The sequence below is a fragment of the Carassius gibelio genome, chromosome B11 (genome assembly GCF_023724105.1).
Source record: "Carassius gibelio isolate Cgi1373 ecotype wild population from Czech Republic chromosome B11, carGib1.2-hapl.c, whole genome shotgun sequence".
NCBI classification, from domain to species: Eukaryota; Metazoa; Chordata; class Actinopteri; order Cypriniformes; family Cyprinidae; genus Carassius; species Carassius gibelio.
In genome coordinates, this window is record NC_068406.1 from 11,830,046 (window position 1) to 11,855,159 (window position 25,114).

The window sequence follows — 25,114 nt, forward strand, 5'->3', positions numbered from 1 at the left end:
TGTTGAACTGAAATGGAAAATGATGAGATTATAATTTGCAATTGGAACAAAATTTAGACATTATGAGATAAAAAGTCATAATTATAATTATCATAACTAATTATAATTTACAATCATTTCATAATTATGAAATAAAAAAGTCAAAAATTACCAAAGCATATTTTTTCTCATCTGGAGGAAATTTACTTTTTTTTTTAAACAAAACTGATTGAAATCAAATAAATGGCATTCTCTGGCATTCAGTAATTTAATACAGAACACCTTTTCTCCTTAAATAAAGCACAGTTCTGTGACATCAAGCACAGCTAACAATCATAGTAGGTGTGAACTGAAAGTTGAGCATGACAAGTTTGAGTTATTTCCTGGACCTGCTTTAAAAGTCTGAAGTTTTCTTCTTGATAATGGCGTAGTTTCATTTGAAAGTCCCAGTTGTGCATCATTTTATCAGAAATGTCTTTCATCTGAAGCTTATCAATGACCTCAATCGCTTGGGGGACTAATCTGCCCTGATTTTGGACCACAAAATGAGCACTTTTCTGTTCTGAGGACCCAGCGCTCCAGAGATCTCATCTGAGATTTCATCTGTCTTGTTCAAACAACCCTGTAATGCTGTAGGCCAAAGCTATTAGTCATTAATTGCTGGCAGGTGTTCGGATCTATTGACAAATGTGTCTGCTGCATGATGTGCCTTTGGGATACAGCATGGGTCGATGTGCCTCATGACGCAACTATACAACTGAAGAAGCTGGAGGGGAGGACGCAGTTTTGTAAGAGTATGATTTACAAAAAGAGATTCTAGAGAAATGTGGTTAGAAGTTCTGCAAGCATGTTGCAAATTGAAACAAAAGATTTTGGTGACTTTGAAGTCATGCCCATTAAATCTAAATAAAATAAATAATAAAAGCAAATAAATTAAAATTTAATTATAAATAAATGTTTTACAAAAAATCTTATATATATATATATATTTATATATTTTTTTAATATAGTATAAAGATTAAATTAAAAGAAAAGAAGGAATATATATATATATATATATATATATATATATATATATATATATATATATATATATATATATATATATATATATATATATATATATATATATATTCATATACACACACACACACACACACACACACACAAGATCACTTTAATCTGTTATGGCATAGAAAGAGTCTTTTAATTTTTTCCTCTACTGAAATTGGCAACTTGTACATCAAGTGCCTCAGTTTGAGAGTAAACTGAGTGGACATTGGTAGCTTGTGGCAAAATCTTTCCTCTGCTCTCCATTAACTTTTTGACCTGTTGACTTAATGATCTGATGAATCTTCTTAATGATCTGTCAGTCTGTCATGTTCTTCTCAGTCCTTTTACAATGATGGCAGTTGTATCCCATGCAAAGTCAGAAGGCATCTCTGGCTCCTCATTTTGAATTTCACACATGCACTTGACTTCTAACCTTGCCCAACCCCGTCTTTGGGTTTGCAAGACACCTTCTGGAAATGACACATGATTTCAGGCACATGAAGTAATTCATGCACGCTACAATGAACCCACTCAGGATGATCTGCAGGGCCAGCGGAGGCGAAGGTGTGTGTTGCTTATGATCTCCGCTGGGAAATGGGGCAGGATTCTGTGATCTCTTGACCCAGGAGTGTGAGGATCCCTGTGGGTCATTCAGGACCATAAGAGTACAATTACACAGGATGAGATGAAAAGAGAACGGATGGGTTGAGATCACTCTGGGACACCCATTCCAGTGTGTTAGGTCATAATTACTGGCATTAACTATGGAAGTACAAAATTATAAATGTCTTGAATGTTTGAGATTCAGTCTGTCATTGACTATAAGACTATTGCAGTCATACTTTTTTATACTTACCTGTATTTTCATAGTGCATCATGTCATATAAGGACAGAGGTCTACTGATATATATATTTTAAAGTAAGGGGCAACATTTTCCCACTAAAGCTAATTTTCAGAGGCATTTTTAGCCGAAGATGTACATTTCTACTCCTACAAATATACTTTTTCTAGGAATAAAGTAGGAATTTTAATATACTTAAAGAAAGCATTTGACACCATTAATCACATATTAGCACACAAACTAGAGAGGTATGGTATTAGAGGGGTTCGGACAGGCAACAGTTTGTGGAGATCAGTGAACAGAAATCTTCAAATATGAACATTACTTGTGGACCTTAAGGATCGGTTTTAGGTCCAAAACAGTTTATAATCTATATCAATGATATATGTAGAACATCAGATACACTAAAATTTATTTTATTTGCTGTTGACACAAATATTTTTTGTTCCGGGGATAATTTACAGCAGCTTTTTAAAGGTTGAAATAAATAAATTAAAACAATGGTTTGATGTAAATAAACTGTCGTTAAATATATAAGTAAAACAAAGATTATGTTACAGTATTTGGAAAATATAAAAGAAACCGTCAAATAGAATTGAAATGTAAATTTAGAAAGAGTATATGGAAAAAAGTTTCTTGGTGTTATTTTGGAATTACAAGATATGCTGGATACCACAAATTAAGTATGTTAAAGCTAAATTGGCAAAGACTATAGCAATTCTGAATAAAGCAAGACATATTTTGGACAATAGTTCAATGCATATTCTGTATAATACATTTGTATTACCATATGTGACGAGTGGGGCGAGTGGAGTGATTTGGAAATGAACGACACCTGCGCCACTCACCGGTCTCGAGTCCCATGGAGGAGATCTGGAAGGATAAAGGAGGAGTTACGACAGTGAAGGATGAGAGAGGACCAGGCCTGGATTTTATTTTGTGTATTGGTTTTGTTTGTGCATGGCAGTCGTCTGTGAGTGGCTGTCGTGCTGTTTTGTGTTTTTTTTTTTTATTCAAGTTTTATTCCGCCGATTCCCGCCTCCTTCTACCCATCTTACAAACTGCGTTATACCGTACTTGAGTTATTGTGTGGAAATCTGGGGAAATACCTACAATAATAATATGCTTTTGCTTCATCCCGCTCCTGTCTTTGGGACATGGTTTTTCTTTGGGGCTGCAACATTTTTGATGTGTTTATATATTTTGTTTTATATTGTGCTTTATTCGAAATAAAATGAATCAAAGATAGAACAGAAATTGAATATTATGAAATACAGGAAAAAGCTAATTAATATGTTTTTTTTTATTATTTAATTTACCTATTATTATAAATACCTTATGGTTACACATGTGTAGACTTTACACTGTAAAAAATAAGTGTAATTTTAACTGTAAAATTTTGTAAAAACGCTACGGAAAAAAACTGATAATAGGTTAACAGTAAGTTCCCGTACTATACACAGGGAAAAACTGTAAAAGATCTAACAAAGCATTTAATGTAAATTTACAGTAAAATTCTGTTAATTATACAGCTTTTAGAAGTAAAAAAAGAACAAATCAATGTATAATTTACAGTCTAAAACTGTAAACTGATATTCCCAGAATTCCCTGCGTGACACTCCACGTTTGAAAGTATTTTGTTTAAATAATCATGTTTTTAAATAGTTCTTGTTATCAGTTATGTACATTTGAGCTTTATGTTACATCTTCTGTTGCTTAATGAAAGTTTTTTGCATTATTTAAGTATCACGTGTGTTACCATGATGGTGTTTTGTGTTTCCATAAATGTGCACCTTCTATATGTTAATATATACTTCTGCTTGTGGTGAAGCTACTTGTGATGAGCTTTGATACTTCATGTGGCTTTCTCTTATTCAGTACCATCTTTATTATTATGGTGGTTGTCAGTATTTTCAAGGTACAAAACAGATTTAATTTTGTGTGTTGTTGAATTTACTGGTTTATATTCACATTTTCTTGTTTGTAAATTACAGCTTTATATTGTAAAATTAACAGTTTTTGACGTAAATGTGTTTACAGTTTTCTGTATTTTTACAAAATTATTCTGGCAACCACAGCTGCCAAAAAGTTTTTGTAAAAACAACAAGAAATTTTTTACAGTGTAGTTGATAATAGTCCTACACTTTTTCATCTGTTCTAAATAAATATAACAATGAAAAATAAATGAAAGGTAAGAAAAAAGTGCAGAAATCAGTACAGTGAGGAAGTTACTATTGCTCAGTTTGAACATCAAAGCAACTGCTCTTACTATTTTTACCACATCTATTAATGACAGAAATAGTAGCTAAATCCAGATTGATATGTGCACATTTGAACAGCCTTATGTCCCCAAATTTTACATTGGAAGCATTTTTACTCTATCTGTATTTTTTTAACACTGAAATCTCGAATGACACCGTTATTTACATCATCACATACTTATTTGTTTGGCTTTTTTTGCTAGACCCTGTAGCTAATAAAGCTTAACCTCAAATAATATAACTGATCTCAAATACATATATTCTTTATTTTCTCTATAAACCTGCAGACTAATGTTTGTTTTGCTCTGCACAGTAAAGGACTGCAAAGCGCTCATTCTAGTCTCGTGCACCGGAATCTACAACAAACCCCGCGTGCACGGCGTTGGCCTGGCAACCGTGGCAGCGTCGCTTAATGACAGTTAAAACACTGCAAAGCAAGTAAAACACGAAATCCTTACGACACGCGTTTGTTTTACCAGACGACTTCGAGATCTTCAAAAAAAGAGAGAAAAATAGCCTGTTTGTTAGTGAGGTACGCGTTGACGTGTTTATTAGTGAGCCTGCTGTGATTTGAAGTGAGATATTGTGTAAAAAATTCTTTTTGGTTTAATTATGTGTTTAACTCGACCGTAATGTAACATTGTAACTTATCATGTTTCTCTATATTGTATTATGTCATTAAAATACAGTGTTTGATACTGTATCAGTGCTTGGTTATAATGAGATTCGGATACTTTTGTGTAACTTTTAATTGTTTTCTAACGTTTTTGGATAAGCGATTATGGAGAAGAAACAGCCGGACAAAAATCGCCCAGATTTCGGGATGTTTCGACCCCGCCGTCCAGCCGAGCCAAGCGAGGGTCCCAGAGACGGACTTCCCCCGTTAAACACCGCTTCTTCTCTCATCAGTGCACCAGACCCAAAGCGGCAACAGGTTTACCTCTTCTAAATCTCTTCTGCTGGCCTGAGAAAGAAAAGAAAAGTTTGAAGGGTGTTGCTGAAGAAGATTAAATAAACAGTAACCTTATTTTAAAGCTTGAAGTTGAAGATGTTAAGGCCATGCAGTCTATCACATAGATAGATAGATAGATAGATAGATAGATAGATAGATAGATAGATAGATAGATAGATAGATAGATAGATAGATAGATTTGATAAGTCTAAATTGCTTACTAATATTAACAATAGTTTTGAACTATTATAATTTAAACATTCCATCAGTTTAAGTCTATGATATTTTTTATTCTGTGTTGCCTGTTGTTTTCTTCTTAGTTTCTTTCTTTTTTTTTTTTTTAGCATTCTGTGTTTTATGATGCACATTTGCATAACAAATTAGAAACATTACATTAGAAAACAAAACATTTAATTAATTTATTTATTACTATCAAATAGCATGTTATGTTTTTTATGGCCAAAAAACAGGCAGAAAACCATCAATTTGGATCTGAGAGGATTCATCCTCTCCCTCCAGGTGTGTCAAGAGGAGGTCACAGGGATGAACTGCCTGCGTTGAGTGCCACCTCGTCTGTTGGTAGAAGACCAGACAGAAGTCAACAAGAACAGGTAAATCAATCTTTCTCTCCTTCTAATGATGGTATCGTTTTATTTCCTAATTTAGGGCCTCATGGAATTTTGTTTAATTTTTTACCAGATTCCATTGTTTCTTTGTTTTTCTTTCGGAAATCTGTTTTCTGTGGGTTTTTTTTTTCTAAATTATGTCTGAATGATTTCATTAAATCTGTATCAGCAAAAATAAAAAAATAAAAAAAAAATTAAATATATATATATATATATATATATATATATATATATATATATATATATATATATATATATATATATATATAATATTTTTAATTGTATAAAATTGTATATAATATTGTATTCAACTTTTACAAAACTTTTTTCTTTTTTTAAAAAAGGACTTTTCTTTTCCTTTTTCTGTTTTTTTTTTTTTTTTTGGTAAATTCCAGTTTATTTATTTGTTCTTTTTTTGTATTATGTTTTATGATACACATTTAACATCACAAATATTAGAAAATTTTAGAAAACAAAACATTTAATTTATTCAGGTCAAATAAAGCATTGTGCATGAAGTTCTGCATGTTATAAAGTAAATTCTGTTTCTATTGACCCAAAAAAAAAAAAAAAACAGACAGAAAACCATCCATCTATATCTCAGATGATTCATCCTAGAGGACATCACAGACACAAACTGACCCCTTTGCCCTGCATATTCACAAATCTCGTAAGTAAACCAGGAGCAAGCCTGCAACTGGTAAACCAATCTTTCTCTTATTTTACTGATTCTTTCTATCATTTTTAATTTCTCATTTAGAGCCTTATGAAATCCATTTGATTTTTCTTACAAATTTGTCATTGTATTCGTTCATTGTTTGTAAGTTGACCTATCGGTAAGCCCTTGTTTTTGAACATTGATAAGCCAATGGCAGTCTAGTATCAGTTGCACAGGAGCATAACTCAGACATTTTTAGGTTTCAGCACCATTGAGAAACATTGGAAGATCCAAAGCTTTCATCCGTTTGATGGTGTTTATAATACAAAAACGGAAAAACGATGTGGTACTTGTAACACTGATTCCAATCCTGAGAAGATGGGCAATTTTACATTTCCAAAACCCAAACAAAACATAGGAAAATGACCCTAAGCTTTCAACCCAAATGCCAGTGAAGACAAAAAGTAAATTTTCTGGTTGTCATACTCTCATTAAGTGACATTTTTTTATCTTCTCAAGCAGAACATTAATGTCATCTTGCGTTTCAGCAAGGTATCTCTGGCTAAGACTAGCTAACGTTAAAGTAAATGCTATTAAACTTAAATCTGTTCTCATGTCATGTACAGTGTCAAAAATACATAAACGAAGATCTACATTTCAGTGCCTTACCATATTAAACTAGTTAAATGTACTTTGCGATGCATGAACAGTGTTGATCCTGTATGTTGTCATCTGTGATCATGGCGACTGTAATATGAGACTCCTCCCACTTGCATTGTGATCTGTAAACCCTCGCTTTGAGTTACCCACAATTATATTAAAATCTTTAATATATTCCTCCATGGAATATTTAATTCCCACTTTAATAGTGGCAATTCTGTGTCCAAAACTATGCAAAAACATTGTGAGACCAGGTTTTCACACTGACAGCTGTCACTATGAGACATTGAGTATCTCCGTTTGTTTGTCCGAGGGAGCAACAGTAACTAAGGGGGGCGGGGCTTACGATAGGTCAATTCTGTTTTTGTTTCTGGATTTTTTTCTGATTGTATTTGAATTAAATTTTGTTGATTCTGTTTAATCATCAAGTGTCTAATCAGGTTGATCAAAGTCTAATAAATTGAATTGCTAAAAATAACAATATAAAATATTATATAAAAATCTTTACAATAAATTCTGTGTTGTCTGTTTTTATTTTTTTATATTCTGTTTTATGATACACATTATCACAAATGTACAACATATGAATTAATTAATGTCACATAAAATGTTGATCATACAGTTTTGCACATTATACAGTATAAATTAAATTTTTATGACCGAATTCTGCAATTCATTTAGATTTTTCTGCATTGTGGAAAAGATAGGTCCTTACCTATTCATACATGTAAATGAAAACATACAGTAAAAGTATACTCAACTTGTTTTGTTAAATATGATCACCAAAACGAATTCTACTGTTTTCAGTCATATACGGAAGACCCAGTGAGCACCAGTTTACTGTGCCGGGAAGGAAACAAGTCCAAGTCACACAAAAGTAAGAAATCAAACAACAATCTAATTATACTAAATATATACTAATTATACTGATTATTCTATCTTTGTTTTTTATTAGAATCTATGTTGAGAATGCTTCCTGTCCCACCCAGTGCTATGGAGGAGGAATGGCACGAACTCCAGCACGAGACAGACTTCCACCCTGGAAGTTACTGTCCAAAAGTTCAGGTGCCTTATGTTTGCCCTCCAGGACATGTGCCCCGTAAGATTGAGATTGAGAGGTGAGCGGTTCAGATAAACATCTTACACAAATGCTTCTCAGCTGTTGGGTCACAACCCAAAAATGAGCCTCAGGTCTGTTTTGTTAAGCAAAATAGATGCAAGCATAGACGGGATGCTTGACATGCTTTATCATAAAAATAAAAAAGAATACAATTATTCCAGGTTAAAGAAAATAGCCACTTGAAAAGAGGGTCAATATGGCCTCAAGGTGTGTTGTACTGTAAATAGTCAATTGTTGAGATTTTTATCATTAAAAATTACTGTTCAGTTTTCCAATAAATTAATACGTCTATTCAGCCAGGATTTATTAAATTGATCAGAAGTGGCAGTAAAGACATTTATAATGTTATAAATAATTCCTATTTCAAATAAATTCTATTCTGAAAACTGTGGTATACATAAAAATACAGAAGAATACCGAAAACTGTGGTATACATAAAAATATTAAGCAGCATGACTGTTTTCAGTATTTTTATTTTTATTATTATTTGTAATATACAAAGGACAATGCAATATTAATAAATGTAGACATTTTTTAACAACTACTGAGGTGGACATGAACAGTCAAAATCTTCAGTGGACCCAACCCCACCCCCAATGAGGAGAATAAAGTAATGAAAGACATTAGCACCCATATCAATGCAGCTAAATACATTTACATAAAAATATGATGAAAAGAAAATAAATAATCAAGAGTTGTATCCATAGGTTAATTTAAAAAACATACAACAAATCTGTCAAGATAAATGGTGTATTCTTGACAGAATTAAATATTTAATAAATAAATAAAATTAAATATTTTCAACATATAGATAGACATCAAATCTTCTAACCTCTTGACAGTGGGAGGATGTTTAAAAGACTTACAGTGCTTTAAAATTTGTCGTCGAGCTATCAATGAGGCAAAGGCAAGAACATTAACATACTACCTCTTGGACACCCAAAATAGCTATCAAAGGGCATGGATCAAGGGAAATATTAAGATGTTAGAAAATGTTTTTAGCATTGAAAATATTCAGAAACTACTACATAGGGCAATAGAATTGGTGTGTTTGCACACGTGCTTCAGATACCTTTCACAAACAAGTGTTTCCATAGTGTCGAGTTGAGTTCCCTTTCTCAGGAAACCTGGTTACATACGGAACCTGAAATGTTCTTATTTCGATTCTAATAATATTTCACAATATTACTGCTTTTACTGTATTTTTTAATCAAAAAATGTTACATCCTCCTGACTCCGAGTCCAAACCTTTCAACAACAGTGTATATTTAAGTTTTTAAAATATAGCATTATTTTGATATTATTATGTTTAATTTTGAGTACAATTAATTTTGTTCATTTAGCACTGGTTGATACTAGATATTAGATTATAATTTTTTTTTTTTTTACATAAAGGCATTTTTCGATATTGTAAATGTCTGTTTTAATTTCCAGACGTAGGAGGGAGTATCAGAAGTTGGATATCAATAATCTTTTGGCAGAGCGAGGCATTGATTCCAACCAGCTGATGCTCAAAGATGAGACGAGTCCACCAGTTTCAAACTACCTGTCTCTGGAGGTCATGCATGTTCTTGTATACTGTTTTAATGAAATATTTATTAAATATTCATATTTTAATGTCCCAGTTTCCTTGTGGCTTTTACCCTCATTTTGGTGTCCATGTAGATGCTTCAGTTTAAAATCATGTGTCTTTCTGTTTCATTGGCTGTGTAATTGTGTGTTTTGTATAAGTGGCTAATTTTGTGTGTAAAGAACATTGTGTAACAACAGATATTCGACAATGAGGACTTTGACTCCCGTACTCCAGAGGAATGGCTGGCTTTAGGTTATGAGCAAGGCTCCATCGACCGCAAACCTGTTCCTGCCAAAGCCCTGCTGCCAACAAAAAACAGCTTCTCACCTGGTACAGTGCTGTTTAAACCCTCTGGAAATACCTGACATATTGTAGTCGAATGGATCCCATCATTTGTCTTGTAGTTCATTCTGAAAATAAATTAATCTTATAGCCCATCCAGTGGGAGCCATATGGGCACATGTGGGAAATATTTAATGTCTGTTCTTCATGTGTTTGCCATGTAGTGGATCCAGAGAGCCCAGCTTTGGAGTATTCTTGGCAGTCAGTTGGGGTACTACAGTACAGCCAAGAGAAGAAGGAGTACTTGGTGCATAAAGCAGACTGTAATGGATGGGTTCGTGATTCTGATGGAAAGCCTATTTTGAATGGAGGACAGAGAGAAGGCAAGTTCAACAGCCATTCATGAACTGTGGTTATTTTAAACACCTCATGAATCCTTTTGAAGAGCACTTTTCCCCCAAATTTGATGAGTTTCTTGTTAGAAAGTAGAAAGTAATTACATTGTCACATAATAAGCTCATCCCAGAAGAGAATGTAAGTAAATAAAAAATGTTATAGATGCCTACTAAAGAGACTTTTATATCATATAAAAAGCATAAAACCTAATAGACATAGGCTGCAAACCACAAAACATGTGTTTTGAGTGTTTTACTACTCGGTGATGTAGGTAGACTTACATAAACCATTGTGTTTCTATTTCACTATCCAGAATATTCACTATATTTGACTTCTGTTTCTATTTCATTATGTTTTCTTTCTTTCCCAAGGGGCTTTGTCACTGCAAGAAAGGCAATACTGGGTTCCCAGGATCAGGCTGCTGTTTTGTGCAGAGGACCCCCGTATCTTTGCCCAGAGAGTCCAGTTTGCCCGGGACTTGAGACAGTACACTGAGGCCATGATCTTGTACCATCTTTCAGTTGACTGTATGCTAGTCTGGAGTGGCACCCCCACCCTTGACCTCACCAGTTTAAAACGCATCCGAAATTATGCAGTATCCACACCAGGCCTCCAATTTAAACAGTGAGAAAAATTAAAATAATAATAGGATCAAATATAATTTTACATTTCAATGTATGCAAGGATGTTAAAATGACATAAAACATTTAAATATGAGGGCCAAAAACACCCTGTAATCATATGTTTTATACCTTACCTTTAAAAATTGTGGTGTCAACAATGACAGTAAAAACATTTATAATGTTACAAAATATTTATATTTCAAAAGAATGCTGTTCATTTGAGCCTTCTATTGTGTGACACTGACAACCCCAAACTATTAAACAGTAGTGTATTTGTTTATTTAGCTGAATATCCATGGGTTTCACATAAAATGCACTGTAAAAAATAAAAACCTCTCCAACTCAAAATTTTCTAGTGACTGGTTACATCTAAACTTTTATGCTAATTCAGTTTGGCCAATTGAAAAATGTAGATGTGATCATCAATCAAGAGTTGGAGAGGTCTGATTTTTTTTTTTTTTTTTTTTTTTACAGTGTATGATTTTTATGCATCTGAAGATATATATATGTATATATATACATATATATATATATATATATATATATATATATATATATATATATATATATATATATATATATACATACATACATACATACATACATACATACATACATACATATATATATATATATATATATATATATATATATATATATATATATATATTGCACCCAAGTAAGATCATTTACACATTAAATTAAATGAAAATATTCAGAGTTTCCTATAAAAGTCATCTGCACCTTCCATCCCCACCAGATGTGCAATTCCAGAAAACACAGCATATAAATCTGTAAACAATTACTGATGTCTGCTGAATTAGTTTGTTTTTCAATGAACACATGTGTCTATACAGTCTTAAGGAGTGTGTGATGGAGCTGGAGGAAGAGCTACGTTTGGAGTACGTTCATACTATGAACCAGATGTGCTTTGATAAGGTGGTACAGGAAAGCCCAGAAGAGTTCCCCCACATCAAAATTCCTCAAAATGAATTCGAGAAAGCTCCTGAGAAAGGTAGAGAAATGGACATCAAAAGAAAGGAGACTTTCAGACAGTCTGGGATTTAATGTTGTTGATTTATTTTATGAGCCCACCCACAATGTGCTGTCTCCTTTACTTCTAGGCCTTGTGTCAGTGCCTGACTATCCTTTTGAGAAGAACCGTGCAGCTTTTGTCTTTAATACTCTGCTCACTAAGCCTGAGGTGATCACTGTGCTGTCCACAGTGAGAGAAGAGTGCAACAGGGTGGCAAAAATGAGTCTGTTTCATGTCAGCTTCACAAAGTCACTTAGCTTGGAGGAGTTTGAGTCAGCACAGTCTCAGAAACACGCACAGGTATACAAACTATCACCAGTACACACTTATACATACAGTACAAATGTGCCTCTGTGTCATCATACATTCTTTGTCTTCCTTCAGGTCCAATTGTTTCTACAAGAGTCATGGCTGGACACTTTATGTACTGGGATTTTGTCTAGTCTGCATGGAAGTCGTGACTGGTACAATCTCTCTGTTTCCAACTGGGATGTTTATCACATGTCTAAACTGTGTCGCTTGATGGCACTGATTCGCAGCATTCAGCAGGACACACTCAGGTTCCTGGTGCAGGACTCCCTGGACAGCTTAGCCAAATTATTGCTTGATGCTTGCCACAATGTCCTACAGTGCCCCAAAGATCTGACCTGGGGCCCTGATCTCATAAACAGCCCATACAAGTATGTGCATTTTCATTATCGTGGTTACTGCTTCCTAAATATGCTTGTAGGATTATATTTGAGGTTGCTTTTTATTACATTTCTTTTCTTTAAATTATAAAATCTAAATCGGTGGTTCTGTTGTACTACAACATTAAATTGTTTTATTTTTTACATATACTGTATATTAAGAGGAACATATCAGCTTGTCTATAGATAAAGGGTAGCCTTGGAGTCAAAAGAAACAAGATCTAAATAAGATCAATTGAGTGCCATTGTTTTATACTATATGTAACTTATCCATGATCCAACATTATTTTATGCAGGCCAAAAAAGAAACCCCTTTTCTCAGTGGATTTGGTCCTTGATCAGAATGGTGTTGGTTACAGCACTCCTCTAGAGAGCTTTGAGACCTCCGTTATCAACCTCTTTGATAAAGGAATCCTGTCCACACACAACATACCTCAACTAGACAAGGTTCCCTATCGTATTGCTTGTACATAAATCATTTTTATGAAGAAATTGCAAACCCAATTCCAAAAAAGTTGGGACACTGTACAAAATGTAATAAAACAGAAAATGCAATGATGTGGAAGTTTCAAATTTCAATATTTTATTCAGAATACAACATAGATGACATATCAAATTGTTAAACTGAGAAAATGTATCATTTTAAGGGAAAAATAAGTTGATTTTAAATTTCATGGCATCAACACATCTCAAAAAAGTTGGGAGAAGGCCATGTTTACCACTGTGTGGCATCCCCTCTTCTTTTTGTAACAGTCTGCGTACGTCTGGGGACTGAGGAGACAAGTTGCTCAAGTTTAGGAATAGGAATGTTGTCCCATTCTTGTCTAATACAGGCTTCTAGTTGCTCAACTGTCTTAGGTCTTCTTCCTCTTTATGATGCGCAAAATGTTTTCTATGGGTGAAAGATCTGGACTGCAGGCTGGCCATTTCAGTACCCGGAATCTTCTTCTACACAGCCATGATGTTGTAATTGATGCAGTATGTGGTCTGGCATTGTCATGCTGGAAAATGCAAGGTCTTTCCTGAAAGAGACGATGTCTGGATGGGAGCATATGTTGTTCTAGAACTTGGATATACCTTTCAGCACTGATGGTGCCTTTCCAGATACAGATATAGAGTTTTAGCCGGCAGTTTTGGTGGATTGTGTTCACCAACAATATTTTCTGGAATTCCTGAGCCCATGTTGTGATTTCCATTACAGTAGCATTCCTGTATGTGATGCAGTGCCATCTAAGGGCCTGAAGATCACGGGCATCCAGTATGGTTTTCCAGCCTTGACCCTTACGCACAGAGATTGTTCCAGATTCTCTGAATCTTTGGATGATATTATGCACTGTAGATGATGATAACTTCAAACTCTTTGCAATTTTCGCTGAGAAACTCCTTTCTGATATTGCGCCACTATTTTTCACCACAGCATTGGGGGAATTGGTGATCCTCTGCCCATCTTGACTTCTGAGAGACACTGCCACTCTGAGAGGCTCTTTTTATACCCAGTCATGTTGCCAATTGACCTTATAAGTGTCCCAACTTTTTTGGAATGTGTAGCTCTCATGAAATCCAAAATGAGCCAATATTTGGCATGACATTTCAAAATGTCTCACCTTCAACATTTGATATGTTATTTATATTCTATTGTGAATAAAATATAAGTTTATGAAATTTGTAAATTATTCAATTCCTTTTTTACTCACAATTTGTACAGTGTCCCATTTTTCTGGAATCGGGTTTGTATTTTATTTAATGATTTTTTTTAACGATTACATTATTAATCAAAGCCAGAATTATGTGGTAAAAATGCGTATTAAATTATTAAAATGAAATTTCTGAGGGCTTTGTTCTGTCTTTGTTCCTTCCCATTCTCTCAGTTTGTAATGAAGAACTTGCTCGTCGTTGGATATGTGTTAGATACAGTGGCCTTGTGGGAACCTGATGTTAACAATCTTAGGAAGAGCATCAGTTTGGCCCTGAAACAGGCCATCATACCTCTCAGATCCTACGCCCGTCAATATGAATGCCACCTTGAGCTCCACAATTCAGATATCAACACTTTTCTAAAGTAAATCTTTATATTGTTTGCTAGTTTTTTTTTTTTTTTTATGAACTGAGAGACTACAGAGCAAGGATTCTCCTTTTGCTTATATTTGCGTGTCTCGAAGGTTGCACAGTCGGGAGAACCAGACCGTTCAGGAAGTGAAGCAGGAAGTCCTGGAGCATCTGAGGGAGGTGGAACTTTTAAATCAGTCCATCCCTTCTGCCATCATCATCGGTCCCTTCAAAGTCAGTGTGGAGGCCGTTCGGCAAAGCTTGGTGAAGAAACGCAGGGCCCTCGCCAGTGCAGTGCTGGACCGTCTCGCTCAAAGGTTACGTCAACAGATACAGGATGTGAGTCATTGTTCATTAGGACTAGAAACCGTTTTATCAAGTCTGAATGGATCGCTGTGATGTAATATTGTGTGTGTTTCAGGCAAGTACAGAGTGTAAAGCCATCAGCAGAAAGCTGTCGGAGAAACCAAGCTGCATTGAGGAGCTCATAGATCAGAGAGAATGGATGAAATTACTCCCTGAGCAACTCAAAGCACATGAAGTACAGTCACTGTTTAATTATTTATTATTAACAATTCTTTGTGTTTTTCCTTTATTGGGAATGGATAGTGGAAGAGTGACAGAAAACGGTGCCACCATGTGGCTTATCAGAGCACATGCAATACTCACTGGCCACATCTTCCCAATTTTGTTAGTCCATGTCATCTTGCTTTTTAAACGACTTTTTTGTACTTTGTCAAATGGTTAAATGATCTGTAATGCCATCCACTTTATTGCTGCTTAGTAGTTTTTCTGTCCTTTGGCTATAGAAGTAAACACTTGACTTCCTGTCGCCATTGCCATTCCATCAGCATCTGTTGTTGAAAGTCTCCAACTTGATTAAAGCTTAAAAATCCTCATTGAATTCTTGCATTTAATTCTGAATGACTTTTTTTCTCTGTCTTCCTCTGCTAATGGCCTCCTGCAGGAGTGTTTGTCCAAAGCTATGTCTGATTATGATCTAACAGATGAATTCTTGTACAGTCTCTCCGATGAGGATGTCAATGAGAAGTGAGTTCATCATTGCCTCGACTTTGAATTAAGTCGTGTTTTAACACAGTTGCTTTTAACTCATCTAAAATTAGCCATTCTACACATCTATATCACATTTCTTCAGTAGCTGAGCTCCTAAATACTAAATGTTGTGTAGGTGGACAGCAATGGCCTGGCCCTGGATGATCCTGAACCAGATGGAGAGAGTGAAAGCCCAACATGCTGAGGATGAAGAACGCTTCCTTAAGAACCAGCTTGCAGATCAAAACGGCTTCCTGGATCTCTTGAATGTCCTGCAGGTCAAACTCATAAAGTCAAGAATGAGAGGTTTTGCCTTTAATAGATGGTCACTCCTGGCATTGCAATTAAGTCACCTCTCTTTATTTCCAGATGACGGTGGCTGGATTATCTGGTTACACAAACCTCGGACGAGCGCATGAGGTGGCAAATGAGGTGCGGAGAGTGAGCAAGCAGCTGAAAGAGTGTCAGGAAATGGCACAGCTTTACAACAACCGTGAACGACTTTTTGGCAAACCAGTCTCTAATGTAGGTTAACTCTGCACGCAAATTTGTGATTCATTGTTTTATTATTTTCATTCTATGACATTAATGAGACCATACTTTGTCTAAGAACATTAAAACTGAAAAATCTCTGGCACGTGTTTTATGGTTTTGGTGTAGTACGCCGAGCTACAGAAGCTGAACAAAGAGTTTCAGCCATTTTATGACCTGTGGAAGACAACATCGGATTGGCTGCGTTGGCATGAAAGCTGGCTCAATGACCCGCTGTCAGCCATCAACCCTGAACAATTGGAGAATAATGTCAATGATGCTTACAAGACTATGCACCAGTGTGTCAAACAGTTTAAAGACATTCCTGGTGAGTAGGAAACAATGTTAGAGGACATAAACTAATATTGTATGTTTTTGTGTCATACCTAGCATCAAGAAAGAGATATGTTTTCCTGTTTTATAAGTGAAGTTGAAATTTTCATAAATATAAAAGGAGAAGAAAAACCTGTGGTTTAGACATATGTATTATGTGTTCGTGTCATACTGTTCAAAACATGTTTTTATCATTATTGACTCTATTCAGCCTGTCAAGAAGTGGCATCTGAAATCCGGACTAAGATTGAAGAGTTCCGTCCGTTCATTCCCCTGATCCGGGGCCTGAGGAATCCTGGCATGCGGAACCGCCACTGGGAACTTCTTTCTGAACGTATTAACATGAATATAAAATCTACAGCGAACCTCACCTTTTCCCTTTGTCTGGAGCTGGGCCTACAAAATCATGCGGAGGAAATCACCCAAGTGGCTCAGGAGGCTGGAAAAGAATATGCTATTGAGCAAGTGAGTGCAGTATTTGTCCCATGAAGTTGTTTTTCAGATGTATTTTGTATTTATGAGGCACATAAGAACACTGTGTTTGGTAGTATATGAAAATAAGCAATGCACTGTATACTCTTTCTCAGTGTTACCTGCAAAAAGAAATCTCCATTCATTTGTGAGTTGAAGTTTTGCATCAACTAGTGGACTTTTGACAGCTCCAGGGCTTTTGTTAAAGCTACAGATATTTTATTTATCCATTGCATTTCTTCTTCATAGACAGCCAAGTTTTATCAGAAGCTCATCTTGTCTGTCGTTGGATTGGAATTTTTTTAATTATTATTATAATTAGAAATTACAATACATTGTGGGATCATTTGTTAAGGTTTATTGAGCCCTGAGGTAGTGCTACACCACAAAAGACCACTAAGGCCAGAAGTGGAGCAGCGCTGCATGACCCACTAAGCCAACTGGAAGAGCTGCACCATGGGGCTCATTGCATTCCAAAGCTACAGTAGGGATGTCTGTACAGTTGTGGCTGATATCAGATCGTAATGCAAAATTCTGGCTGCTTTAGGTCAAGACATTGTATCTAAAGGCACTAAACTCATATTTTATGAGATATTTTCTAACCCTTCGATAATTATATAAATTAATAACAATATCACAGGAACATTTTTGCTGTTTGATCCTTTTTTTCCTGAACTGCATAACAGAACAATTCCACAGAGATATTATGTCACATGACATTATTTTCTGCTCTCATACATAGGCTCTGATAAAGATGGAGAAGGAGTGGTCAACGGTGATGTTTGAGGTGATGCCTTATAAGGAGACAGGGACTTACATCTTGAAGAGCCCAGACGAAGCTTCTCAGCTCCTGGATGACCACATTGTAATGACTCAGAGCATGGCCTTCTCCCCATATAAAAAACCCTTCGAGGAGAGAATCAGCAAATGGGAAAGTAAATTAAAAATGACACAGGTAAGCCAATCATCCTGCAGGTATGATTCTGAAATCCACAAGGTGAGGTACTTTTGGATGTTTGTTTAGTAATAGGCGTCCACACCAAAAACAATTACTAAAAGTATTTGTGTTACTGTGGTATTCTGCTGGTAGGAAGTATTAGAAGAGTGGCTCATCTGTCAGCGGTCGTGGCTGTACATGGAACCTATTTTCAGCTCTGATGACATCAACCGGCAGCTGCCTGTGGAAGGAAAGAGGTATCTGACCATGGAGCGCACCTGGAGGAAGATCATGAAGGCTGCCCATGATAACAATAAGGTGAGCATGGTCAGACTACTTCATCATACTATTTTTGATTTGTCAGTGGTTCACCAAAGAATTGAGATGCGATTGTCTTTATGAGTCCAGGTGATTGAGGTGTGTCCTGAACCACGTTTATTGGCCAGTCTCAAAGACTGTAACAATTTACTGGAGCTTGTTCAGAAAGGACTGAGTGAATACCTGGAGACCAAACGAAGTGCCTTTCCCAGGTAAAAATGATACATTTTTATGGTTTAATAGCATCATATGACCCCTTTAAGAACTCTCTTGTTTTCTGGTTTTAGATTTTACTTTTTATCAGATGATGAGTTGCTGGAGATTTTATCTCAGACTAAAGATCCAACAGCAGTCCAGCCACATCTCCGCAAATGCTTTGAGAACGTTGCCCGGGTGAGTCCTTTTTTGCATACAACAGGTCTTGTTTGCTGTAATATGTTTACGATATTACTAGCATGGCAGAAAATAACATTTTGGTTTATTTAAAATGCTGTGGACCTAAGGTCATAAGTAGCACAGGTATATTTGTAGAAATAGTCAACAATACATTGTATAGGTTAAAATGACATATTTTTATTTTATGCCAGAAATCATTGATGCATAAATCTCAATTAAAAAAAACTGACACTTATGACTGATTTTGTGGTCCAGGGTCACCACATATAGTGTTTCATTAATGTCAGAAATTCTGAAATCTGTTGTACAACATGTAGCTCAAGTTCCAGTCAGATCTGCTGATCACACACATGTACTCTGCTGAGGGAGAGGAAGTCCAGTTGTCTGTCCCGGTGTCTCCTTCTGGGAATGTGGAGCATTGGTTGCGGGAAGTGGAGAACTCCATGAAGGCCAGTGTAAGAGACAACATTAGTCGTTCCCTGCATGCCTATGTAGAGGTAAGTGTTGTTTCTGAAGTCAGTGACTTTTAACAAAGTGCATAGCTAAAACACATTTTTTGTTTTTTTGTTTTATGTAAATGGCCCTTTAATCAGTATGAAACACCATTGATTTACAAAGTGCACTAGATTTTTTGTTGCTAAATACAATGTCTCTTATAATAACAAGTAGTTTATGTTGTCAGTGAATGTTTTGATATGAAGTCTCAACCCTGCAGCATCCTCGTACAGAGTGGGTGTTGTCCTGGCCTGGGCAGGTGGTGATCGCTGGCTGTCAAACATTTTGGACCCAAGAGGTGTCAGAGTCTCTGGATAAGGGAGACCTTGCAGATCGGCTTTATCCACAGCTACAGACACAGGCACGTACTGTTTACAACAGTGCAACAATTCAATTCCTGGGGATGTTTTGTGCAGTACAATGTTGTAAATTCTGATTAGGAAACACTGAATCTAAGCTAAAGTGTGTGTTTGTATATGTCCACACAGTTGGGAGATTTGGTGCAGCTGGTGCGGGGTCGTCTGTCAAAGATGCAGCGGATGGTACTCTCAGCACTCATTGTGATTGAAGTGCATGCTAAAGATGTGGCAGCAAAGCTGGTTGAGGAGAAAGTGTCCAGTGTCAATGACTTTGAGTGGATCAGTCAACTGAGGTTATACAATATAAAATCTAAATATATGTCAATTGTAACATTTTGATAGTTGTCTTGTAAAAGTAGTGAAGTGTGTGTGTGTGTGTGTGTGTATATATATATATATTAGAGAGAGAGAGAGATCAGTTTACTGTACACGTGTTAGTGTTTGTGTTTTCATAGATATTACTGGCGTGATGACCTGTACATCAGAGCAGTGAATGCTGAGTTCTTGTATGGTTATGAGTACCTTGGTAACTCAGGACGACTTGTTATCACTCCATTGACAGACAGGTGACATTTAGAAAACAGAACCACAGTTATACTGCATGTAGCTGTACATATGCTTTTCAAAGAAAATGATTTTACAGGATGCTTTCTTTGTTAGAAATTAAAATGATATACAGTATTTGCCCATAACACAGGTGCTACCTCACGCTGACTGGTGCGCTACACTTAAAGTTTGGAGGTGCCCCGGCAGGCCCTGCGGGTACAGGAAAGACCGAGACAACTAAAGACCTGGGCAAAGCTCTGGCCATCCAGACTGTAGTTTTTAACTGCTCCGATCAGCTGGACTTCATAGCCATGGGCAAGTTCCTCAAAGGCTTAGCTAGTTCAGGGGCCTGGGCCTGCTTTGATGAATTCAATCGAATTGATGTGGAGGTTTTATCAGTTGTGGCTCAACAAATCACAACCATCCAAAAAGCCCAACAGCAAAGAGTGAGTAAAATCACACACTTGAGGCCTACTGTTTAAACACTATAATATGTGCATGTTAAGGACAGAAGGGAAGTTTTTTTTTTTTTTACATAACTTTTATCATACATCATATCTAGTAAATTATTTTTTTTATTCTTATCCGTATTTTTATTTATTTATCTAGATAATCATGAAAATGAATGGTAAAAATTTGTGGAAAACCTGATGTCCTGTTTGTTGTGTTCAGGTGAAGAGATTTGTATTTGAAGGCATGGAAATCCCTCTTGTTCCATCCTGTGCAGTCTTCATCACTATGAATCCTGGTTATGCTGGTCGAACTGAACTACCAGATAATTTAAAGGTAATTGAAATGTATGGAATTCACCAGCAGCAATGTAAAAGGTCAAAATAAAAAAAGACTGATTGATAACATATTGTATGTGTTCCTTAGGCTCTATTCCGTCCCGTGGCAATGATGATCCCTGATTACGCCATGATAGCAGAGATCTCTCTTTACTCATTCGGCTTCAGTGATGCCAAAGTCTTGTCCAAAAAAATCACCAGCACCTTCAAACTGTCCTCAGAACAGCTCAGCTCACAGGTTTGACTTTTATGGCATGAGTGCAGCTATGTTTTGGGGGGCAATTTCAAATAGAAAAGTCAGACAAGAAGAATGAAAAAGAAAAATAGGCTTTGCTTGCTTCTTCTGTTTGTTCTTCAGACTTCATCTATTTGTTTCATGTGAAATTCACTTTCTTGCATGTTGTCAATTAGGACCACTATGATTTTGGGATGAGAGCTGTAAAAACTGTCATCTCTGCTGCTGGAAACTTGAAGAGGGAAAATCCTGATATGAATGAGGTTTGATGATACACAATGTTTGTATGCATGTTTGCTCTGCAGTATTCTACAATGTTATTGATTTTTGTTTTCTGCAATTGAATCTCTTCTTAAAGTACCATATATAAAACCATCTACTGCTGTATGAATTGTATGATTTATGCAGGAGCTGATATGCCTGCGTGCCATCAGAGATGTCAATGTACCAAAGTTCCTTCAGGACGACCTCAAGCTCTTCAATGGCATTGTGTCAGACCTCTTCCCCAAGATCCGTGAAGAGCCGATAGACTATGGTACCCTAGAAGAGTCCATCAGGAAGGTCTGTGCAATCAAATGCCTTAAAGATGTGGATGGTGAGTGTGCAGTAGAATCATGTGATTTATAAGAAAACAATAGAAAATCATATTTCTTACCGAACTGATTATGTACAATTGGTAGAATTACTATCAGTTAGTGCTAAATACTAAATATATCATATTGAATGCTAAACTGGTTAGTCAGCAAATTCATTTTTAGTGTTTTTCATGTCTTGCAGGGTTTATAACCAAGTGTATTCAATTATATGAGACCACTGTAGTCAGACACGGTCTAATGTTGGTAGGACCATCAGGCTCTGGTAAAACAAAGGTAAGCTGCTAAAAAAAATTCTGATTTCGGAATTCACTTATATGCACTCTATCATACTTACAGTGTTATGAAGTCCTGGGAGCAGCAATGACCGCCCTGAAAGGCCAACCCTCAGTTAGTGGAGGAGAATATGAGTCTGTACAGACCTACGTACTCAACCCCAAATCCATCACTATGGGCCAGCTTTATGGAGAATTTGATCAGCTTACTCATGAATGGTGAGTGCACTCTGAATTTACTGCAATAACAGTGCTGTACAGGTTGTCTGGTTGTATGTTGACCTGAGTTTATACTATCCAATCTTAGTATAACTGGATGCAAAATTCACTTTTACAAGGTGTTTGCATATTAGCAGTGTGTGGACACAAAAACTCCACAATAATAAAAATCCATTCACTACTTTTTTTCCCCCCAAAAAACTAAATCGTCTCAATTATCAATCTGTTTTGAGTTTCTGAGCGGTATGATGTCATTCTGCTCAGGCCCCGCCTACAACCACTGATGGACTGTCCATCAGCCAGTTGTAAGCTGTGTTTTATTTTTTATTTTTTCTGAATACACAAAAAACATGTGGGTGGGGTGAGCAGTAACTCATTACCATTTAAAGAGACATGCACCAAAATGGATTGCTGTGAACATAGCTGCTTCTGACAAGGTACAAAGGAATTGTTTTAGATGACTATTAGGGAATTTTCACCAAAGTGTGTTGCAGGTATTTCATGAAGACCCTAAAGTATCAAACCAACTTATGGAAAATTGGCATCCGATGCCCCCTTTAAGATCTCGCAAGAAATACATAAATACATCATTAAATAAATAAAGGTTGTTAAAAGCACACAAACTGTTAAATTACAGGACAGATGGTATACTGTCTTGTCTCATTCGGGATGGAGCTGCCTCCATGGACCAGGAGAAGAAGTGGTACATGTTTGATGGACCTGTGGATGCTGTGTGGATCGAGAATATGAACACGGTTCTGGATGACAACAAGAAACTGTGTCTAAGCTCTGGAGAGATCATCAAACTCTCTGACGTATGAGAATTTCTTCTAATAGCTCTGTTTTGTACCTCCTTTGTGTAAATATAATAATAATTTTCTGTTTTTCTTGTTGGCCCTCAGGTGATGACCATGATGTTTGAGGTGCAGGATTTGGCAGTGGCATCTCCTGCCACGGTTTCTCGCTGTGGCATGGTATATCTTGAGCCCAGTATTCTGGGTCTGACTCCATTCACAGAATGTTGGCTCCGCACAATCCCTGACATGTTTCAGCCCTACACAGATCAGCTCAACTCTCTCTTCACTAGGTTCTTACAGGTAATCGGTTCTGTAGTGTTTAGTTTATATGGTCTACAGCCTGATCAAAATCTGTTGATCAAGTAAAAGTGAACATATTGTAAGGTATGTAGTTCATTGTCTATCAAGGTTTTAAGATGTTTTTATGTGCTGCCTCAGGACTCCATTCAATTTGTCAGAAAATCAGTGAAGGAGGTGATCACCTCCATGGACAGCAATCTTACGTGCTCTCTGCTCAAACTGATGGACTGTTTCTTTCAGCCCTTCATCCCACGGGAGGTCAGAGAACTTTTTTGTGTTACAGTGGTTAAACTAATGTATTCATGGCTAAACTGAATTTTGTGTGTGTGGTTAGGGTAAGAAGCCCCCTTCCCAGGAGAAACTGTCTCGGCTGCAGGAGCTGATTGAGCCCTGGTTTATCTTTTCACTCATATGGAGTGTTGGGGCTACAGGAGACTCTGCCAGCTGCCAACGTTTCAGTTCTTGGCTCAGGGGCAAGATGGTTGAAGAAAAGGTCAATAGTAGCATAACATTTATCATGAAGCTCAGTGCTATCAGCAATTTTCATCTGTAGATAATTAAGCTGAAGAGCCACAGAGCATTCAAATAGTTGTATTGCTTTTTTGTAAGTTTATTCATTCAGAGCTGCATTTTGCAAACCTCGTTTATTTGTTTTTCAGGTCCAACTGGGTTTCCCTGAGGAAGGACTAGTATACGATTACAATTTAGACGATGCAGGAATAAGTTGTTTTGATGAGGAGGAGGAGGAGGAGGAGGATGGAAAAGAGAGGAAGGTGAGAATGTATTCTGGAATGAATATTTAAATTAATTTACAAACCATTTTTTGAGATACACTTTTGAGTAAAAGAAATTAAATAATTTTCAAATGCTTCAGGTTCAGTGGGTCAATTGGATGAAATATGCCCAGGAAGTGGTCATCACCCCAGAAACTAGCTACTCTGACATCATTGTGCCCACAGTTGACACTGTCCGCATGTCCTTCCTGATAGACATGCTGCTTTCCAATAAGAAGCCTGTGGGTAGTTTTGACTCTCAGTCTACATGCAGTCATGTTAATGGCATGTGCATGTGCAGCTAAGCTTGTTTCCTCTTTTGATTTATCAGGTATTGTGCATTGGGCCAACTGGCACAGGAAAGACCCTGACCATATCAGACAAGCTTCTCAAGAACATGCCTGCTGAATACATCACTCACTTCCTAATGTTCTCTGCTCGCACCTCCGCCAACCAGACTCAAGACTATATTGACAGCAAACTTGACAGAAGGTTCTTCCTTTCTCTTCCTTTCATCAGTCTGTTACTGCTTAATTTTTTCTCTGTACATATTACTAGATTTTTAGCATATACATATATCTTACTTGCAGACGTAAAGGTGTGTTTGGGCCTCCTTTGGGAAAATATTTTATTTTCTTTATTGATGATCTGAACATGCCCATGCTGGAAACATACGGAGCTCAGCCTCCCATTGAACTGCTGCGCCAGTGGATGGATCACGGAGGCTGGTATGACAGAAAACAGATAGGTGTGTTTAAAAAGTTGGGTCAGTCTGTTTTTTTTTTGTTTTTTTTAAAGAAATGATTGCTTTTATTCAACAAAGATGCATTAAAGTGATCAAAAGCAACAGAAAGATTTCTATTTCACCTAAATGCTATTGTTTTGGTCATTCTGTTCAT

The 25,114-nt window shown here is 36.4% G+C and overlaps 1 protein-coding gene across 1 annotated transcript in view; it reads left to right on the forward strand.

The window, feature by feature from the left end:
• Nucleotides 1–4,916: 4,916 nt before the first annotated feature.
• Nucleotides 4,917–25,114, forward strand: part of LOC127967948 (dynein axonemal heavy chain 1-like) — a 36,843-nt gene continuing 16,645 nt past the window's right edge. The window contains exons 1-41 of the mRNA XM_052568717.1: nucleotides 4,917–5,062; nucleotides 8,021–8,149; nucleotides 9,586–9,709; nucleotides 9,922–10,054; nucleotides 10,231–10,401; nucleotides 10,792–11,026; nucleotides 11,883–12,040; nucleotides 12,150–12,361; nucleotides 12,446–12,741; nucleotides 13,047–13,197; nucleotides 14,619–14,809; nucleotides 14,910–15,135; nucleotides 15,218–15,337; nucleotides 15,764–15,846; nucleotides 15,986–16,127; nucleotides 16,219–16,374; nucleotides 16,510–16,708; nucleotides 16,925–17,178; nucleotides 17,927–18,139; nucleotides 18,275–18,439; nucleotides 18,530–18,651; nucleotides 18,727–18,832; nucleotides 19,153–19,332; nucleotides 19,551–19,691; nucleotides 19,819–19,982; nucleotides 20,145–20,255; nucleotides 20,387–20,681; nucleotides 20,908–21,021; nucleotides 21,112–21,261; nucleotides 21,435–21,521; nucleotides 21,667–21,853; nucleotides 22,036–22,127; nucleotides 22,191–22,345; nucleotides 22,983–23,160; nucleotides 23,248–23,442; nucleotides 23,581–23,700; nucleotides 23,777–23,935; nucleotides 24,102–24,215; nucleotides 24,317–24,457; nucleotides 24,547–24,707; nucleotides 24,806–24,963. Of these exons, the coding sequence (XP_052424677.1) occupies nucleotides 4,917–5,062; nucleotides 8,021–8,149; nucleotides 9,586–9,709; nucleotides 9,922–10,054; nucleotides 10,231–10,401; nucleotides 10,792–11,026; nucleotides 11,883–12,040; nucleotides 12,150–12,361; nucleotides 12,446–12,741; nucleotides 13,047–13,197; nucleotides 14,619–14,809; nucleotides 14,910–15,135; nucleotides 15,218–15,337; nucleotides 15,764–15,846; nucleotides 15,986–16,127; nucleotides 16,219–16,374; nucleotides 16,510–16,708; nucleotides 16,925–17,178; nucleotides 17,927–18,139; nucleotides 18,275–18,439; nucleotides 18,530–18,651; nucleotides 18,727–18,832; nucleotides 19,153–19,332; nucleotides 19,551–19,691; nucleotides 19,819–19,982; nucleotides 20,145–20,255; nucleotides 20,387–20,681; nucleotides 20,908–21,021; nucleotides 21,112–21,261; nucleotides 21,435–21,521; nucleotides 21,667–21,853; nucleotides 22,036–22,127; nucleotides 22,191–22,345; nucleotides 22,983–23,160; nucleotides 23,248–23,442; nucleotides 23,581–23,700; nucleotides 23,777–23,935; nucleotides 24,102–24,215; nucleotides 24,317–24,457; nucleotides 24,547–24,707; nucleotides 24,806–24,963 (6,634 nt within the window). The remainder of the gene's footprint in view (nucleotides 5,063–8,020; nucleotides 8,150–9,585; nucleotides 9,710–9,921; nucleotides 10,055–10,230; nucleotides 10,402–10,791; nucleotides 11,027–11,882; nucleotides 12,041–12,149; nucleotides 12,362–12,445; nucleotides 12,742–13,046; nucleotides 13,198–14,618; nucleotides 14,810–14,909; nucleotides 15,136–15,217; nucleotides 15,338–15,763; nucleotides 15,847–15,985; nucleotides 16,128–16,218; nucleotides 16,375–16,509; nucleotides 16,709–16,924; nucleotides 17,179–17,926; nucleotides 18,140–18,274; nucleotides 18,440–18,529; nucleotides 18,652–18,726; nucleotides 18,833–19,152; nucleotides 19,333–19,550; nucleotides 19,692–19,818; nucleotides 19,983–20,144; nucleotides 20,256–20,386; nucleotides 20,682–20,907; nucleotides 21,022–21,111; nucleotides 21,262–21,434; nucleotides 21,522–21,666; nucleotides 21,854–22,035; nucleotides 22,128–22,190; nucleotides 22,346–22,982; nucleotides 23,161–23,247; nucleotides 23,443–23,580; nucleotides 23,701–23,776; nucleotides 23,936–24,101; nucleotides 24,216–24,316; nucleotides 24,458–24,546; nucleotides 24,708–24,805; nucleotides 24,964–25,114) is intronic.